This window comes from Heterocephalus glaber, unplaced genomic scaffold, assembly GCF_053883595.1.
Source record: "Heterocephalus glaber isolate CG9 unplaced genomic scaffold, H.glaber_assembly_v1.0 deba00001744, whole genome shotgun sequence".
Lineage (NCBI taxonomy): Eukaryota > Metazoa > Chordata > Mammalia > Rodentia > Bathyergidae > Heterocephalus > Heterocephalus glaber.
The window spans coordinates 4,552,134-4,571,536 of NW_028258450.1; the positions used below are offsets into that span (position 1 = coordinate 4,552,134).

At 48.7% G+C, this 19,403-nt stretch overlaps 1 protein-coding gene across 3 annotated transcripts; it reads left to right on the forward strand.

Moving 5' to 3' along the window:
- Positions 1–22: 22 nt before the first annotated feature.
- Zswim9 (zinc finger SWIM-type containing 9) lies at positions 23–15,651 on the forward strand. 3 transcript variants are annotated; one of them, XM_004867030.4, is made up of 4 exons: positions 23–211; positions 1,314–1,597; positions 7,405–7,717; positions 12,909–15,427. In XM_004867030.4, the coding sequence occupies exons 2-4, from the start codon at positions 1,323–1,325 to the stop codon at positions 14,898–14,900; spliced, it is 2,580 nt and encodes an 859-aa protein (XP_004867087.1). In that variant the 5' UTR covers positions 23–211; positions 1,314–1,322; the 3' UTR covers positions 14,901–15,427. The 3 variants fall into 3 exon arrangements, with proteins under 3 accessions (XP_004867087.1, XP_004867088.3, XP_004867089.1); XM_004867031.4 differs by lacking the exon at positions 23–211 and adding an exon at positions 243–318; XM_004867032.4 differs by lacking the exon at positions 23–211 and adding an exon at positions 250–322 and having other exon boundaries at positions 12,909–15,651.
- Positions 15,652–19,403: the final 3,752 nt, after the last annotated feature.

Here is a 19,403-nt window from a genome sequence, read left to right on the forward strand (position 1 = left end):
GCGCAGCCGCGCGGAGGATGCTGGGAGTTGTAGTCCCCTGACACAAGGAACTGTGGCCTGAAAAAATGGTGTAATGGGCCAAGCCCTCCCGAACAGCATGCTAGGAAGCAACCCTGAGCCTGCCCTCTCTTTGGATGAGCTGCTGTGGCTGAGGGTCCCAGGGGAGAACTGGCGGGAAAAGAGGAAGTTTTGATGGACTCCTCCGCGCGAGGTACGGCGGGAGGAGAGGCGGGAGGCCGCGCTGAGCATCCCGGGAACAAGGGCCGGGCAGGCCTTCGACGCGGGGCACTGTGGGAGGTGGACGCCGCTCTGGGTTGGGTAGGTGAGTGGGGGGGGGACAGGAAGGGCGCACATCTGGGGTAGCGGGTAGGCACAGCTGGGTGGGACCGCAGGGCTGATAGGGACCGCGGGAGCGGGACTGAGAGGGGTCAGGGAGGAAGGAGCCAGCTGGAAGGGGCTGCACGGGGGAGGGCAAGGCGCAGATGGACGTGGGGGTGAATCTGAGGTGAAGAAACCCATCTGAGGACTAGGGACCATGTCTGGAGCGAAGCCTCACATTGGGGAGGATGGTGGCTGTAACTGGGAGGAGGAGGCCACAGCTTGATGGGGTGGGAGGGGGTGATCTGAGAAGGAGGTGGACCACAGGTGAATATCGATGACACTTCTGAGTTGAATTGGCCACAGTGGGCCACACACCTGTAGGCAAAGGGCCCATAGCTGGAGGTGGGAAGCATGCAGAGATGAGAGCATCTCTGGGAGACCGGAGGCACAGCCGAATGGGGTGACATACAGGGGCCACATTTGCTAGAGGAGCAACAGCTGTGTATCAAAGACATCGAGGGAGGAAGGAGCCACAGATGCCTGTCTGGAGATGAGGGATCTGTGCTTCGATGCCAGGAGGACATTCAGAAGTGAAATGTCTTTAGGGAGGGGGGCAGATGGCTGTGGGTTACAGCACAATGTAGGAAATAGGAATCTCAGAGGCGTAGGGGACACCTCTGGAGGGCGAGGAGATCTTAGATGGATGCTAGGAACACATATAAGGCGTTGCCCACAGCTAAGCGTAATGAACCTGAGCTGTACCTAGGAGTCCTCTCACAGTTAGGATTAGGTTCCAGCTGAACCAGGGGAAAACAGATTAGGACTCAACAAAGATGAGGCGGAGGTTTATATCTGGATAAAAAGTTTGCATCCAGCCCAAGGCCCTGCAAGGTGGAGGCACCTGCACTGATGGGGCAGGCTGAGAATGGAGAAAATGAGATCCCCTACAGGGATGGTTCTGATATCCAGCTGTTCTCCCCCATTCCCCTCAGGGCCCCAGGATGGAGCTGCCAGAGCCCCCACCCTGCACAGTGGTGGGGAAGGAGGAACAGGAGCTGCTGAAGCGAGTCTTCTTCTCCTGGGCTGAGTTCAGCCGCTTCTTCGACAAGTGGTGCCAGCAGCGGTTGGTGGTGTTCTCCATCAAGAACTCCACGCGTGTGGCGCGCAGCCCCTGGGCCAGTGTGCCTCCGCTCTACAGGCTCATCCACGTGCTCAAGTACAGCTACGTGCTGCTGGTGTGCAAGGATGTGCGCTCATCCAGCCAGCCTGCAAAGTGGTGCGTGAGCCTGAGCCTCAACCCTGCAGGGGGGGTGGGGGCTGGGAAGGGCGGTGAGCCCCCACTCAGAGTTGGGAGGGAGAGAGGCTGATGGAGACTGGCAAAAGATACCGAGGAAGGGAGTCAAAGAGGGATACTTATAAGGGGAAAGGAACCAGGGAACCAGAGGGACAAAGCATCTTGGACAGAGTAGAGACATCTTGAGCCCAATTTACAGAGAGAAAAAGAGAGAGAGGCAGAGAGTAAAGAAAGTCACAGAAAATTTGGAGACTGAACCAAAACCATGAGAGAGAGAGAGCCAGGAAAATAGAGCCAGATTTTATATACATACAAAGAGGAAAAACTGGGGGACTGAATTCTAGGCAAGCCTCAAGACAAAGGAAAAGATACTTCTATTCAATAAATGTAGGGCCAGGTCCCATGTCACGAGATATTTTATTTGGGATATTTTAATGTATGAGGAGGAGAGTTGTTGAACAAGAGCCAAAATTCATGCTCTTCCTGAACTTTTAGACTGGACAGGAAGACTGATGTTAAGAGAAGTTCGTAAGTAGTTTACCCAACTGTATAATGCTACGAGGAGGGGCAGGTGAACCATCCAAGAGTGCTGAGAATCACCAGGGCCAAGGATGTTTCCACTGATCCCAATACTAAACAGATCATTTCCCATACGATGTTGGGCTTCTAGCTTCCTTTGAACAGGAGAGGAGGCAGACCCATGTTCCCAAGTAGCAAACAGATAACCCCATTATATGGGGCTTTTGTACTCAGGTTTGCCCCAGAAGCTGCTGCTGTCTGCTGCTTCATGGGCCGTTGCTTCATTACCCTGCCAGCCTGGTCCCTATAGGTGTGAGTTTGAGGACCATGGGTGAGCAGCCATAGAGAAGAGCAGGGTGCTTAAGAACACGGGCTGCGTGAGTCCAGCTCACCTGTGTACTGGATGGGTGTCTTTGAACAATGGACTTCACATCTTCAAGCCTCAGTTTCTCACCTCTGAAGTGGAGCTGTTGCAGTACCCACCTCAGAGGGTCATTGTCAGGATGCTCTGTTCATGCACAAGAAGGTCACTTGCCCTGGTGCCTGGAGCCCAACCTTTTTTGGGTTTCAGTGTCCTCAAGGAGAAAGGCAGGGGGCAGGGGACTCTGTCTCATAGGTTTAGTGAGGATTCAGTGAGCCAGTACATGTTAATTGTCCCAAAGAGTGTGCAGCACAAAATGTGTACTCTCCACAGCTATTTTTACCCACAGTTATTTAAACAGTTGTGTCCTCTCTAGTCTGATCCAGAGACACAGATTGGTGATCTGAAAGCAGAACAGTGTCAAAACACACCATCACACAGCAATCTAGGATATTAGAATTTGCAAGAAGCTCAGGCCTAATTCAGAATCCCTATTAACAGGACCTAATTCAGTGTAACAAATACTTAATGAGCACCTACTCTTGCATGCTCTTTGCTGGGCATTTGGATCTCAAAACTGGTCTTGGCCCTTGAACTGCTCAGAATCTAATGGAGAAGACAAAGACCAAATACACCAAAAAAATGCAAATAGTATTTTGTACAGTGTTTGACTTAACCAACATGTGATTATTATGTACAGATAAAACCCCAAGTGTCTCCACATCGAAGAGCCTGTAGGCAGGAGGGACAGGCTGTGGAGGGGACGAGCACAGTCCCCCAGGTTTGGGCCTGGTGACCAGCTGAATAGTGGGATGGTCCCTGCATTGGGAGCTCAGAAGTGTGGGTCACTGGCTTAGACCCGTCATTTCTGAGCTCTTGGACCAGCCCTCCCCAGCTGCTCAAAGTAGCACCTCTCTAGTGCCACAGACCAGGCACAGCCCATGGGGTGAGGTCTGCAGTTGGACAAGTTAGTGTGAGAAAAGGCAGGAGATGAAGCTAAAGACTGTCAAGTCTGGATCTGCCAGAGTTAAGTCCAGGGACTGGGACGTTATTCTGAGGGTGCTGGGGAGCCCCGGAAGACTGGGAGCAGGGTCACATGGGAGGTGATCTGGGGGAGAGGCCAGGGAGAAAGCTGTAGGTCTGGGAAGCAGAGATAAAGGCTTTGTTCCCGGTCAGAGTCATCTCCCTGCACCTCCACCGCCAGCAGCCCCCCACCCCCAGCATTCCCCTCTGTGGATCAGGATTACTCTGTCTTTCCCGACACACCCAGCCTTTGGAAATGCAAAGATCATTAAAACCTGCAAGATCAAGAATAAACAGGCAAGGGAAAGACCAAGTACTTTTAGAAAAAAAGATGCTTTGAAAATAGTGGCTACCATTTCTTAAGTGTTTATGAGGCCCTTGTCCCTTTTTCAGCCACCTCACATCATTTTTTCCTCTTGTTTAGTCCTCTGAACAATCCTGTGGAGTTGGTATTATTTGAGCTCCAACTTCCAAGTAAGAAAACAGGCACAGAATGGTTACAGGACTTTCCCAAGATAACATAGCTGAAAAAGAGGGAAACCAGGATTTGGTCCAACTGTAAAACTCATGCTTCTAGTTTCCATTCTCCCCTACCACACATCTTTATTTCAATTATGGATTACCAAGATGGGAGTCAAATGCGCCAGCACCTCAAATATTTCTTGGTTCTAGGCATCGGCTGGTTCGTCCATTCATCCAAGAGAGTAGCTTTGAGTACCAATGTGCATAGTGTATGTGACTTAGGTGCTGGGGTTTGGGTGAGGAGCATCTGTTACAGATGAGCATCAGTCACACCTGTGTGATGAAATCTACCCTAACCAATGGGTTATGCAGGAGCACTTCCTGGAAGAGGTGATGCTAGCTCTGTAGTATGAAGGATGAGTGAGAACTGAGTGGTGAAAAGAAGGAAGAAGGGAGAAGGAAGCTTTACAGAGGAGGAAAGAATGTACAGTGTATTGGTGGCGGTAGAAGTAGAAAAAACATGGTTATTCCAGAGAACTTTTGAAGGTGTGCTGGGCAGGACTCGGTGATGGATGGTTTGATGGAAGTATCCCAGGGAAAGTGTACCAGATGTCTAGGTTCCAAAGCAGGGCTCTGTCATTCATTTGTCCTACAGTCAGCCCTCAATATTAGAGGATTGTCTCCAGGACACCAAAATCCACATATGTTCAAATCCCTTACATAACATTACATGGTATTTACATAAAACCTGCATACTTCCTCCCAATACTTTAAATTTTCTCTAGATGACTTATAAAACAATACATGTAAATCCTGTATAAGTAGCTATCCTACTTTATTGCTTAAAGGATAATGACAAGAAAAAAGTCTGTGCAAGTTCAGTACTGACATAATTTTTTTTTGTTTTGAAATATGTTCCCTCTGATTGGATAAATCCACATGTAGGGAATCTGTAGGTACTGAAGGCTGATTGTGTAGGCACCTATAGGGCCCGGTACTATTCTAGATCCTGGAGATACAGATGAAATAGGCCAAAACTCCTATCCATGTGAAGTTTATGTTTGGAGAGGAGTGGCATCTGCACTAGACAGGTGGGAAGAAGTTGCAGTGTTGAGGCATCAGTAGGTGGTTATGCGAGATACTGGGATCCCACAGAGGTGATTCTGTGTTCTCTGGTGAAGTGAGTGGTTTCCCTGAATGAGGTCCTGTCCTAGGGACTGAAACACCTAGGCTGAAAGAGGCCAAGTCAGAGTCTCACAAAAGCCCATGAATTGTTCTAAGAAAATGTACAGGGTGGAATCCCACGAACTTGCCATTTTGGTAGACCGGAAGCGGCTGAACGTTGTTAGTTTCTTATGCTTCTACCTGATAGCACCATGTAGCTGTATGTTTGTGTTTTTCGTAACAGTTTATGTGTTTAAGAGTTTTCTACATTTGCATCATTTATATTATCTCAAATAAGGCAAAAAGTCTCCAACTCTTGATTCTGATTTTTAAGATTCAGGCTCCTGGGTCTGCATGTAAGAGAAAAGAGTGTGTTAGGGATCCCTTTCTGGTTTAAGAAGAAAATTCTTAAATACTTACTGGTGGTTCTCAGGATAGCTCCTGAGGAGAATCATTCTTCTAAGCCACCTGAAAGAAATGTGAGGTTGTGCTACTGGCATTTACTACCAGGAGCTGGGGCTTCTTAAGTATATGCCGGGCCCTGGTCTGCTACAAGGGTCAGCAAACTGGAAAGCCCTCTGGCTAAATCCAGCCTGCAGTTTTACTGGAATAGTCATACCTGTTCATTTATATATTATCTATGGTTTGTTTGCAGTAGAGCACCAGACTATATAAGGGGTGACAGAAAAGTACAGGAGTTTAAATTTTAAAAATTTGTTACAATAAAAGACATCTTGCCATTAATCTTTCTCAAAATCCACCCCCCCCCTTCAAACACACTTATCCTATTATTCTTGGCACCTTCTGGAGCCATTCTGGAAGTCATCTTTCACCAGTGTCTTTACAGAGTGAGATTCAAAATACAGTGAGTGAATGCTGCTATCAAGTGCCATCCAGTGGACAGGCAGGCTTATAAAAATATTAGGATGTGTTCTCATCCACCTTATTCACCAGGACTGGTACTACTTCTGGTTCTTCCCCAGAGTCAGATTGATCATGAAAGATAAACATGTTGAATTGATTTAGGACATTGAGGCAGCCACGAAAGCATTTAGCACAATTCAAGACCCCTTGAAAGAGGACTTCTAAAACTGCTTCAGAAAGTGCCAAGAATGATGGGTTAAGTGTGTTTGAAGCAAAGGGGATTGATAGCAATGTGTTTTTTATTGTAATAAAATTTTAAAATATTTAAACATACATTGTACTTTTTGTCATATTATTGTATTTGCTTTCTTGCCATTGGCAGAAAGTTTGCCAATCCCTGCAGTATAAACCCAGAACTTCGTATCTGAAAATGCTGAAATTGTACCTGGTCATGGAAAAATGCTACACCTCCTTTCCAAAAGTAGGAGTTCATGGAAATACACACTGATTTTTCTTTGTTTTGTTTTGTTTTTGTGCTGGGAATCAAACTCAGACACTTTTTTCCCCTCTGCTCTATTTCATTTGTTACAATACTGGTTGTAACTGTCTAAACTGACTTCCTGTGATGGGCTGTGGCCTGCAGTTTGAGAACCACTGTCCTAGACAAACGCTTGTCCACACACAGAGATGTCTAAGAGAGGGTCCACTAACGTGTGGTCTGTGACAGGGTGACTGGAAAAACCATGATAGTCCGTGGAGTCCTAGACTAGGATATTAGTCAGTCAATAAAAGGCATGGTGCCGAAGAGTCTGGACGGTCTGCAGAGTGAAGAAGCGTGCTGTAAAAGGATGTACAGATTGTGATCAGTATCCTCATCTATTGCTGTTTAAAAAAAAAAAAAACTACCATGAATGTAGTGGCTTAAAACAAGAATTTGTCGTCTTACAATTCTGCCCATCATAAGGCCAACATGGGTGTCAATCAGGGTGTCTAAAATCAAGGTGTCTCCGGGTTGTGTTCCTTCTAGAGTCTCTGGGAGAACCTGCTTTACCTTCTAGGGTCTGGAGCCCACCCACATTCTAGCTTGAGACCCTTCCATTTCCAAAGCCAGCTGAGTAGCAGCTTCCTGTCTCTTACTATGGTCCAGATAGCATTTTAATTCCTTTACCTATATCATTTTTTTTTAACCTCACAACCATCCTATGAGGAAAATCTCTTTCCTCAATATGTGGGGAAACTGAAGCAACGGGTCGAAGTCACCTGTCCAGTATCACATAGCTGGCATATTCTTTGGGCCTTCTAGTTTTCTCTATGCTTAAGACATAACGAGAGAGCGTGAGAGAGATGGACAGACGGAGGGAGCAGTGGAGGGATGTGACGGTGGTTCCTCCTGCAGGTCCTCCCAGCCCAGCTGCCCGGCCTTCATCACCCTCAAGCTGAGCCCGCTGCGGGACCGCCTCGTGGTGTCGGAGTGCCAGCTCACCCACTCGCACCCAGCCTGCCCACGAGAGTTCGCCTACCACTTCCGCCCTGGCCACCTGCTGGCCAACGCCTGCCTGCCCGTGCGCATAACCAACCGGATCTCCAAGCAGTTTGTGGCCCCGGACGACGTGCGCCGCTTGCTGTCCCGCTGCAAGGGCCCCGACCACGGAGTCCTGGACGCCCTGCATGTGCTGGAGGGGCTCTTCCGCACTGATCCCGAGGCCAAGGTAAGGTCTGGGGAGGAAGGATGGGGAGACTAGCAGGGCATTCATTCATTTCTCCAGGGGAACTCATTCATCCTGTGCCTACTCATCCCTTCGCTCCTTCCCCTCATTCATTCATTCCTTTCTACACTATCCATCTGCTGAGTCCTTGGGGTGCCCTGAACAAGACACATGGCCCACTGATGCTGGCTACCCAGTAGCACTTACTGCTCTGATGGAAATGTTGGTGGCTCTGCACTGCCCAGTATGGGAGCCCCAACCCTACGTGGCTGTTGAGTGCTTGAAGTGAAGCCAGTACCATCAGGGTCTAAATTTACTTTATTTTAATTAACTAAATTTTAAATAGCCATGTCTGGCTATTGGCTACCTTTCGGAGTTCACTGCTGGAACCACCTTGCTGTTCTAGTGGGAGAAACCAACAGTGGACAGATACATCCAGAAGCGACAGGGTGGTAGAAGGGTTGGATGTCAGGAAGGAGCCAAAGAGATAGAGGGAACAGTCTGATTTTTTTTTTTCAAATTGAAATACACAAATAGAAAACACACAAGTGATAAGTAAATAGTTTACAAATGTTCACAAAGTAAAAACAGCCCTGAACTTACCACCCAGATCAAGAATTAGAAGAGAGAGTGTTACGTTATAGAATGTGATGGAGGAAAGAGAATTATACAGTAGAATGGGGTGAGGGTAGGACGGTTGTTAGGGGTGCTAATTTTTTTTTTTTTGACGGTACCGGGGATCAAACTCAGGACCTTTTGAGGCAGGCTCGGGACCACTGAGCTAAATCCCCAGCCCTTATTTCTTTTTTTTAATGATGAGGGGGATCAAACCCAGGGCCTCATGCATGTTAGGTGAGTGATTTATTACTGAGCAGTCCCCCACCCGGGAAGGCCTCCTTAAGGAAATGCTAGTGAAGCAGATGAAGAGAGGAGAAAAGACACCTGTCCCATTATCAGAGGGAAGAGCATTGCAGGCAGAGGGAACAGCCAGACGCTGGTGCAAGCTTGGTGTGTTGAAGACTCTCTACTACTTTGATCCAACTTTAAGGCTAGGTTAGACTTGAGGATTTAAAAAAAAAAACAGACAAGAAATGGGGGAAACTGAGTCATCTACCTGGCTGTGTGTGTCTCTCATGCACGGAAATAGTCCCAACTCAAGGTAAAGTTGAGATGTGAACCCACTTTTGGGATCCAGGTGCTCTCCGTCTCATATCCAGTAACCAGCCCCGATCCAAGCCACTGGCCCAAGTGCAGCCCTTTGTGCACACATAATGTCGACAGCTTTATGTAATTTGAGCACTTACTGTGTGTCAGGCGTTACTCTTAAGTGCTTTACTTTTAAGTGCAGTTCATTTACATCTCATCATAGCCCCAGGAAGAAGGAGCACTTCATTGTCACCCTCATGTTACAAAACAAAATGAAGCACAGAGAGGTCGAGTGACTGGCCCAAGGTGCAGTTACTCAGTCGCAAAGCTAGGCTTTGAACCCACGGTCTAGATCCGGGCCTACAGTCTTCACTGCTGTGCTGTGCAATTCCACCCGCATCAGTTTGCTGTTCTATAAAATCAGGATCCACACGCCTGTTCTATTTATCCCATTAGTCGTTACTGAGTTACTATTATTCACTGAATAAATAAACCTCAGTTGTTCTTTCCCAGAACTGCCCACTGTATGGCTGCTCCTGAGCAAAGCAACTCATTCGTAAATTAAAGCCATCAAGAAAAGGGATTGGCCCTTTAATCTCCATGGCGGACCCTCGGCATCAAGTTAAACCAGGGTTGCCTCTTGGTGCTGCATTTTGGCCACCTTCATACTCTTAAAAAAAATGAAGAAGAAGTTCTAGAAAACCAGGAGACAGGCCAATGAGAGGTTATTCCTTCCTTCCTGTTTGTCTTTTGTTTTTTGGGTTGTTTTGTTCTGTTTTGTTTTGTTTTGTTTTGTTGAGACAGGGTCTCACTATGTTGTACGGGCTGACCTTGAACTCACTATGCAGCCCAGACTGGTCTCAAACTTGCAGTGACCCTCCTGCCTCAGCCTCCCAAGTGCTGGAGCTATAGGTATACTCCCTCACACTCAGCAGGTTATTCCTTTATAGAAACATTAGGTGTTTAATTTCTGAATATGTGACATAATCACACGTAGTGAAAAAGTCCCTTTGTGAACTTCTGTGCCCCTGCTCTCTTCCTCAGAGGTTACCCAAGTCATCAGTTGCTTATGTATTTTAAATATGTTTCTGTTCTATGGCCCCCACTGCCTAGTGGAACATTTTGCCATGTTAGAAATGTTGCATGCGCTGTCCAGTAGCATAGCCAGGGGCCTCTCTGATCACTTGAAATGTAGCTAGTCTGACTTGAGGAACTAGATTCTTAAACTTTAAATTATTGAAATGTAAATGGCCCCATGGGGTTAGTGGTATCTGCATTGGGCAGCGCAGTGCTATGAATATACAGGTAAGTTTGCATTTCTCAGTTTTTAACCTTATTTCCTCTACCCTACACCACTCCTACTTAGGAGGGTAGTGTATTCTGCACACTGTTTTGCATCTTGCTTTTAATAGGTCCAGGGGTGCCAAATGTCAGCATCTGTCAGTCTTCCTCTGGGACCAGTCAGATCCCTCAGAAAACTCCTCCTTCTCCTGGCTGAAGGATGAAAGTGGGAGAAGGAGGGCTGGGAGCTGGTATTAGTCACCAAGGTACACTCAGTCCCAGTTTGGGGTTTGGGATCCCTCCTCCCTCAGCCTTAGATGGGCCTGATATCCCCAAAGCCAGTGCCTCATTCTGCAGAGTGAACCTCCAGTCACGGGAGGGACTGCCAGGGAAAGTGAGGAAGGGAACCATGGGGTCTGGCAGCCAAGCTGCTGCCTCAGTAGCTCCCACTGCTTCTCATTGCCTGAATCACAGGGCCTTGCAAGGACTCTGCTCTTGGTTCTTCATTCTCCCCAATTGCTACTTTAGTGTCCATGAGTTCTTGTGGCATGGGGTGAGGTAAGAGTCAGCTTATTCATCTGCTTTCCAGAGTTTTGTATCTGTCATCTTTCCTATTTCCCCTCTCTTTAAAGAGCACAATGAAGCCATTTTCTCCAGATGTGCTTGAGACTCAGGAGAAAGTGAAATTAAAGAGGTGCGTTCAGTATGTTGCCTTGGCACAGTTTCCCATTGGCTATTTTAACGATAAAATCTATTGTAGAGTCCTCTGTTCTTAATATAGTAATACTATAAGACCAGGCTAAGCAACAAGCAGATAGTGTGCTCTTCTCTTCCCAGCAATCTTCAAAAGGAGGGCATATCAGCTTCGCATTACTATAACAAAATACCTGAAGCCATTGACTTATAAGGGGAAAAGGGAAATTCAGCCCCCAGTTCCAGAGGTTCCAGCCCAGGGTCAAGTAGCTCTGCCACTTTGGACCTCTGGAAAGGGCGGCACACCTGGCAGGAACACATAGAGGGGCAAACTCCTCACCTCAAGATGCAGGAAGCAGACAGAGAGAGAGAGAATTCAGGGATAGGCAGGTCCCACAGTCCCTTAAGGTCATAGCCCAGTGACCTAAGGACCCTGCACGAGGCACCTCCTTAGGGTTCTGCCACCCCTCCCATTGGTGCCACCTGGAACTCAGCCTTCAGCACAGAGCCCTCCAGGGGACTCTGCGGACATCTAAGCCATGGCAGGAGGGCTCTGGGAAGCTGAGTACTTGAGCTGGAGCAGCTTTCTTGGTCTTGGAAGGGGTCGGACAAGGAGAGAACACCCAGGAGCCCCAAAGCACAGCTTGTAGGCAAGATCAGGTGGCTGCTTCACCAAAGGAGGTGTTAAGACCTATAATCTGTACTGAAGCAGGGTGATGGGCTTGCAGTGAACAGCCAGCAAGCAGGCTGTGGGGAGAGAGTGGCCTTGCATGGCCAAGCACCCTTCTCTAGTGTATGCTGTGCCTTCTGAGAAAAGCAATTGATGATCCAAGTGTGCTTCCTTTAAGAATACTAAGTAGTAAACCAGTACAATCGCATTGGAGGGCAGCTTAGCAATATACATCTAAATGGCCAAAGCATTCTCCATTCTGCTGCTGGTAATTTCTGCTGCAAATAATAGTCACACAGCTCTGGAATGAGTTATATATGAAGATAATAACTGTGATTCATGAAAGCAAAAGATTAGAACCAACCAAAACTCACCAATGGGTAACGGTTATATAATTTGTGGCACATCCACTCATGGAATATTATAAAGTGGTAAAAATGAGAACAAGCCTAAGAACAGATCTGGAAAGAGCTCTCAGATACATTTTTTAAGTTAAAGCAAGTTGCAAAACTATAAATAATATGCTGTTTTGTGCATAAAATGGTGAAAATAAGAATTACAGGGGGGTTTTTTGCGTCTTTAGAGCAGGTAGTTTTTGAGCAGAGATGATCATTATACTAAAGTGAAGTCTTGGACAGCACTTCTGACTTGACTGAGAAGTGTTCTGTTTGGATGATGCATTTCATCCAGTCACAGAGGGACACTTTACACATGACAGTCACTAAGGCTGGGCAGTCTGGCCTCAGCAGCTTTCTTTTTAACAGCTGCCCTGACTCTCAGTGCTAGAAGAAATGAATATTCAGTTTCTGGGAGGAGAAATTGGAGAACATAGAGGTTATGGAGGCACTGAGCAGTCAAATCAAGCAGGCAAGGGAGATGCGATGCCTGGTCTCCACAGTCTGCTCTTTACCACTAACCAGTTGTCCACTGGCCATGGGAACCCTGGTGTGGGGGCGGGTGTTTTTTCAAAACACAGACTGCTAGGTCCCGCTCCTGAGTTTCAACCTCAGCAGATCTGGGGTGGATCCACGAATGTTTCTGTCAGGGCCCCCATGGCTGATGCTTGAGGGCCCGCACTTTGAGAACCACTGCCCTAGACACCCTCACCACAAGAAGGAATAAATACCAGCTTCCCAGCAGGAAAAACAGGCTCAGAGAAGCTAAAAGTGTTTTGTGTGTAAATGTCACACTGCTGCTAGGACATGGTACCTTATCTCAAACCCAGGCAATCAATGGGGTCGGCGGTTTCAACGATTCCCCCACACTGCTTCCTGCTGGTCAAAAGGATAAATGCGGATATACACTGAAGGGACTGGATTCCCGTTTCCCCAGAGCTAGAAGCCGAGCTGGGCAAGGTCTCAGGCGTCCCCTAAACTTTCTTTCCCTTCCTGCCCGCGCCTGCAGGTGAGGCTGGTGTTCGTGGAGGACCAGGCCATGGTAGAGACTGTGTTCTTCCTGACATCTCGGACCAGGGCGCTGCTGCGGCGCTTCCCACGCATACTGCTGGTGGACCGGCTGCCAGGGCTACAGGGCACACTGGACCTGCTAGCGGTGCTGTGCGTGGACGGCGCGGGCCGTGCGCGCCAGGCCGCCTGTTGCGTGGCACGCCCGGGCACTCCAAGCCTCCTGCGCTTCGTGCTGGTCTCGCTGCTGCAGAGTGCGCCGGATGTCAAAGGCCGTGTGCGCTGCCTCACAGCTGGGCCGGAAGTGGCCGCGCAGGTCAGGGCCGTGCGCCAGCTGCTGCCTCGTGCGCGTGTGCAGATCTGCCGCGTGCAGGGCCTGGAGTCGCTCTTCAGCAAGGCACAGGAACTGGGCGGTGCCAGCTACGAGGACCCAGGCCTGTGGCCCCTGCTATGCCGCCTGGCCGGCGCCTCATCCTACACTGCCTATACCGAGGCACTGGCCGAGCTGCGTGCCCAGGGCCCGGACGCCTTCATGAAATACTTTAACCACAACTGGGCACCCCGCCAAAACATGTGGGTGCGTTTCCGTGCCTTTGAGGCGTCTGAAGATCTGGACGCCTGCGCCCTGGTACATGGCCATCGCAGGCGACTGCTGAGCCGCCTCAGCCCCTCACACAGCGTGGCGCAGTGCCTCCGTGACCTGGTGGCCATGCAGTGGGCGGATGCAGCTGGGGAGGCAGCCTCTGAGGGCGCTGATGGCCGGGGGGTGTGGCTGGATTGCGAGCTCAGGAGTGGAGCCCAGGTGGAGGGAGGGAGGGGCCTGGATGCTAGTGACAAGGGAGAGGCCCAGCCGGAAGGGGAAAAGGGGAGGGGTTTGCAGATGAGAGATTGGCCAGGGGTCCATTTGGAGGACCAGAAGGTGAGGGTGCTGGAAGGGGGTGTCTGGAGGGGACCTCAGTTGGAGAAAGAGCACTCGAGAGGGCCAGAGGTCAGAGATTGGAGGGGAGCCCACTTGGGGGATGGAAGCTCCAGGCTCCTGGAGATCACAGACCGGAGGGGGACCCAGTTTGAATCCAGGAGAGCTGGGAGTTTGGAGGGAAATCTCTGGAGGGGGGTCCAGCTGCAGCATGAGAGGGCAAGTGCACTGAAACCCCGAGACTGGAAGAGACCCGAGTTGGAGATAGAGAAGGGCAGAGGGGTAGCTGTCAGAAAGTGGCGAGAGATCCATTTGGAGAAGCCCTTGGACTTGGTTCCTGAGAGTGGAGACCAAAGAGGGGCTCAGTGGGCAGATGAGGGGCGGAGAGGGCCGGAGATCACGGAGGAGGGGGGGGGGCGGTCAGGGGTCAAGAGGAGACGGGGCCTGGAGGACCTAGTTGTAGTCCATCTGGGAGATGCCAAGGATACAGGCGTGGCAAATGGAGATGGAGGGGGATCCCGGCCTGTAGGCTCCAAGAGCAGAGCAGGACAAGGGATAGAGTGGGGGAACACAGGAGGACGGTGTCCAGGGCGGCCGAATGGAGTCCCATGTGCCGCCTCCAGGGGGACAGTGTTGGAAGGCAATCCGGAACGGTCAGTGATGAGGAGTGAGTCACTGGCTGCAGGGGAAGCCCTGCCGGAACGAGGTAAGGGAGAAGGCCCAAGGGAACCGAAGAGGCTTTGCTGCCCCTCCAGAGAGCAAGAGATGGACTGGGAGCCGCTGGCCAAATTCCGAGCAGCCTGTGGGCCAGAGCTGGCAGACCTGGTGGCCGAGGAACTGGCCTTCGCCAGGCAACATGGCACTCAGGGTTTCCACTGGACTGGAACTGGCTTTGCTCTCAAGGATGGTATCTCAGACTTCTTCTTGGATGGGGCCCTCACGTACTGCAGCTGCTCGATCCACGCTGCACGTCGTCTCCCCTGCCGGCACCTCTTTGCAGCACGCCTCCTCACTGGGGCCGCCTTATTTCACATGGACCTGCTCAGGGATTGCTGGGGGAGAGCCCAAGAGCCCTGACCCTTCAGGCTCCTACCTCCCACCCTCCATGTGGAGGACAGGCATTCTTTTATCCCAAAGATAACAGGGTTGAGCCAAGGAGGCCACCCCTGTCCCTCTGGGCACCTCCTGGATCATCCAGGGACCTTGGCAATTTGCCTCTCTGGCTCAAGAGGAAATTGACAATGTTCTCTGAAGTCCTGAAGCCACAGCTGTAGAAAATGCTGATGACCATGTTGGGCTCAGAGGGTTACCCTCAGGAGGGAATGTGTGAGAAGTGTAGACAGGGTCCGGCCAAGGCAGAGGACAGGACAGGAAAGGGGCAGGACTGGGGGAAGGGGAGGACACCAGGATGTCAAGAGACGCAGGAGTAGACTGGTCATCCTAGGATTGGAGGACGAAGGTAGAAAAGCAAGGGAGGAAAGAGAACAAAAAGACATGAAGGAGAGTTGAGAACAAAGGAGAGGCAGAAATTTGAGAAAACACTGGGAGGTGGGGAGGAAGGGCAGACAAGAAGGAGAGGAGACAGGAATTTTAAGAGAGAAGACAAAAGAATGACAAAGGGATATGGAGAGCGAAGAAGGGAGAGGGGAGTGGTTGGGGTATGTCTCCAAGAATTTGATAATGGGCCTTCCTGAACCTTCCGGTTTTTCGTTGCAAAATGAAGGAGGGCACTGGGAGTCTGGAGGGGTGAGCAGGAGACTTCCCCCTGGAGAGGGAACTATCTGGATTGTTGCCCTTCGAGATTGGAATAAAACAGTATTATTTTGGTTTCCAAGCTGAGTTCGTGGCTTCTGGGGGAGGGTGGGAGGCTGGGATCCAGAAGATGGCTGCGTTAACAACATTGGAGAGGTATATAAGAATAAGCCTTCATTGCCTATGTGTCTGGTCACCTGACAGGGTGAGGGGTGAGGTGGCGAGACCTTTGCTTTCCAAAATGTGGTCCAAGGAACAGCATCATCAGCATTCCTTGGGAGCATGTAAGAAATCCAAAGTAGGAAGAGGTTTGTGGTCAAGAAAACAGACAGGGGCAGATGCTTATTCTCAGAACTGGACCTTGCGTGTGAAAAACGGGATGAAGAAGTGCACTTTTGACAGAGGGAAAAACAGGTATAAAAGTGCTTTGCCCTTGGGGAAGGCAAAAAAAAAATGCCAAGGTTAATAATCCTTAAATCTCTACCTGCGTGCCAGGCTCTCAAGTGAAATCAGTCCCTTCAGTTCCCTCTGCTGAAACATTACCTGCTCTAGGCTAGAGGCTGTCCCTGGGCAGTCCTTCTAAAGGGTCACTTCACCTCCGTTCTCCATTTTAGTTTTCACAACACTTACTGCTACCTGGAATGGTACCACATGGCTCTTTGCCAGTCTAGCATTGTCATTAAGCTTATCGAGGATAAAGCCAGACTGCCTGGGTTCAAATCCTATCTCTACCCATGTGGCCTTCAGTTGCTTAACCTCTCTGTGTTACAGTTTGGGAATAAAAATCGTACCTACCACCTAAGGCTTTTTGGCAACAAATGAATTAGTGTGTAGCAATGTTCTAACGTTGCCTACGTTTCTGCTTTCCCTAAGGTATCTCAAATGTCTGTTTACATACAGGTTTCTCCAGTGGCTTGCGTGCACATTATTAACAATGTCTCTGCAACCACACAAATAAAAGCTCCATTTTGTTCTCCATAGTATCCCCAGTACCTGGTGTAATCTCTGAGGTAGAAACATCACCAGCTAGCCTGAGTCCTTCCTTGAGTAATAATGGAAATTAAAACTGAGGCAATCCACACAAATTTAAAGGAAAACACTTTTAATTGGAAAGTAAGGGGAAATGACGGTGCCTCACAGCTGTGAAGAAGATAGAGCTGTCCCCTTAACACAAGAGAGGAAAGGCATCAGATGAGGAACTGAAGGGGACACAACTCTGAGAAAGAGGATCAGGCTGTCCTGCCAACCAAAGGACACTAATTTTATGGGGTTCTGTGCTGGACTGGGGTCTGGTTGATCATCTGCTCAGTCCTGATTTTGTAGCTCCGGTGGACTCGATATGGCGTGAGAGGTGGTTGGGTTCCCCAGAGATGATTGTTCTTGCTGAGGTGGTGCAGTTTTAGTTCTGATACGGGGTAATAGCTCCTACGTGTGGGAGTGACCTCACCATAGGGTGGTCTGTGAAGCTCTGCTTTTTCTGGAATCCGATATGACTGCAGGTTTAGGACAAGGTCCAAGATAACTGCAGATGTAGGACTTTTAGGCATCCCCAGGGGCTCTGGAACTGAATGCTGTGAAGGCTGGTAACTGATGTCCCTGCAAATCCTTAATTTACTTTCACCTTGGTGTCCTCAGTCTTGAAGGAGATGAGATCATCTAGGTAAATTTAGAGCTAATAAACTTTACACTACAGACACTCCTTATGTGATTAAGATGCCTATGTGCAGAGCTGAGCAGGGATCTGAGTTTCAAAGAAATAAAGGAGATTAAAAATGAAAGCAAAGATGCCAAGTTTATTTCTCGCTTTGAGGCATAGGCCCCTAGGTCCTTGTTACGGAAAAATGAAAGAATAAAAATGGAAGACTGGCTAGGAAGGCTCGTATATCAGCGTGCTTCGTCGTTGCTATGGTGACAACGGAGCTTGCGCTGAGAACTGAGATTTAGCAGCCTTGCCTATCTGTAAAGCCTGCTGTAGCAGTCAGGGAAGGACTCCAGCTGCTGCCCACTGTCGCGCTTGCGCAGTAGAATCTGTTGTTCACCGCTTCTCCGAGTTTGTGCGGGCTGCAGGGGCCCTGCGTTCCTGGGGGAGAGAGGCATGAGAGGCAATGTTTACACTCTAAGCTCTGTAGACAGCCCCCCACCCCCCGCCGTGCTCCCCTTGTCCAAGGAATTAGACCCCAGAGTCCTCAGGGATCGGGGTGGGGCTCTTCTGGTTTCCAGGGCTATGGGCTGGGCTCCTATGGGGAGGATTGGCGTTGCCTTGGTAACCCTGGGGCTGTAGGAAAGCGGAGAGAATGGGGATTAGAGCCGTTTGGGGAGGAATTAAGGATAATGACCCTGGAATGGGGATGTTCATGGAGGACGAAACTTGTTATGGAGGAAGTGGATTTAAATAATCGTTGCCCTGATATTAGGGGAATTTGGAATATTTTAAAAGGAGTGGGTATGTTTTGATGAGTCCGTTTGTAATAAGGGGACTCGGAGAGCTCACTGAGAAATTAATATGTGATTAGGTAACTGGGATACTTTGGGTAAAGTGGAAATGCCGTAGGGAAAAGCAGAGTGCTGAACTCATTCCGTAATTCCGTACAAAAATTCTACTAGGTGCAGGCACAGCCAGATGAGAATATCATGGTGAGTAGGGCAGACGCAACTATACTCGGAAGTGGGATTTTTGTGGTAGAGTCAGGGTGATATAGGAATAGAGGGCTCTTGTACCCTATGGGAATGACAGGGATGGGGAGCAGCCTGGTTGGATAAAGACAGTGCACGACCTCGCATGCCAGGGTTCCGAGTTTGATCTTTATTCGAAGTGTTTTGTGAAGTTGTGGGATTTTATGCAAGAATAACATGTTTTAAGAACATCCTTCTGACTATTGTGGGAACAGACGGTAGGGAGCAAAGATGGAAAGGAAGAGACTGGTCAGGATGCTGTTGCAGGCATCCCTATCAAAGATGTCGGGACAAAGATGCCATAAAGTAGGGAGGCAATGCTAGTACATAAGGCACACAGAACTTTCACCAAAAGAGACTATATACTAGCCCACAAAGTGTGCTTGAATAAATGCAAAAACTAAATTATCCCATGTGTAGTATCAGATTATGAGCAATGAAAACTAGAAATCAACACACATACATACACACACACACACACACACGCCTGCAGAAATCTTGCAAACACGTGGAAAATAAACAATACACTATTGAATAACCAATGGGTCACAGAGAAATCCAGAAAGAAATGAAAAATTTCCTAGCAAATGATAATGCCAGTATAACATACCAGAACCTACAGGACAATGAAGCCCGTCCTAAGAGACAAGTTTATAGCTACAAGTGCCAACGACAGAAAAACAGAGCAAGTCCAAATAAATAACCTAATAATGTACCTCAAAGCCTCAGGGGGTGGGGTGGGGGGAACAAGTGACAGAAATTCAAAGCTAGTAAAAGAAGGAAATATATAAAGATCAGAGTGGACCATTGTTGGTGGAGATTTATTTTTCAAAGAACTAAAACTAGAAATTCTATTTGACCCAGATAGTCCCCATCTAGGTATCTTCCCTAAAGAGCTAAAGACATCATACTACAGTAACACATGCATACTCATATTTATAACAGCACAATTCATAACAGCCAAACCCTGGGAGCAGCCTGTATGCACAGGCTGTATGCAACAGGTGAATGGATAAAGAAAATGCAGCCTCTATACATAATAAAATACTACTTGGGTATAAAGAAGAATGAATTCAAGACATCTGTAGGAAAATGGGTACATCTGGAAAACATCATGTTAAGTGAAATAAATCAGACACACAAGCTTAAATACTA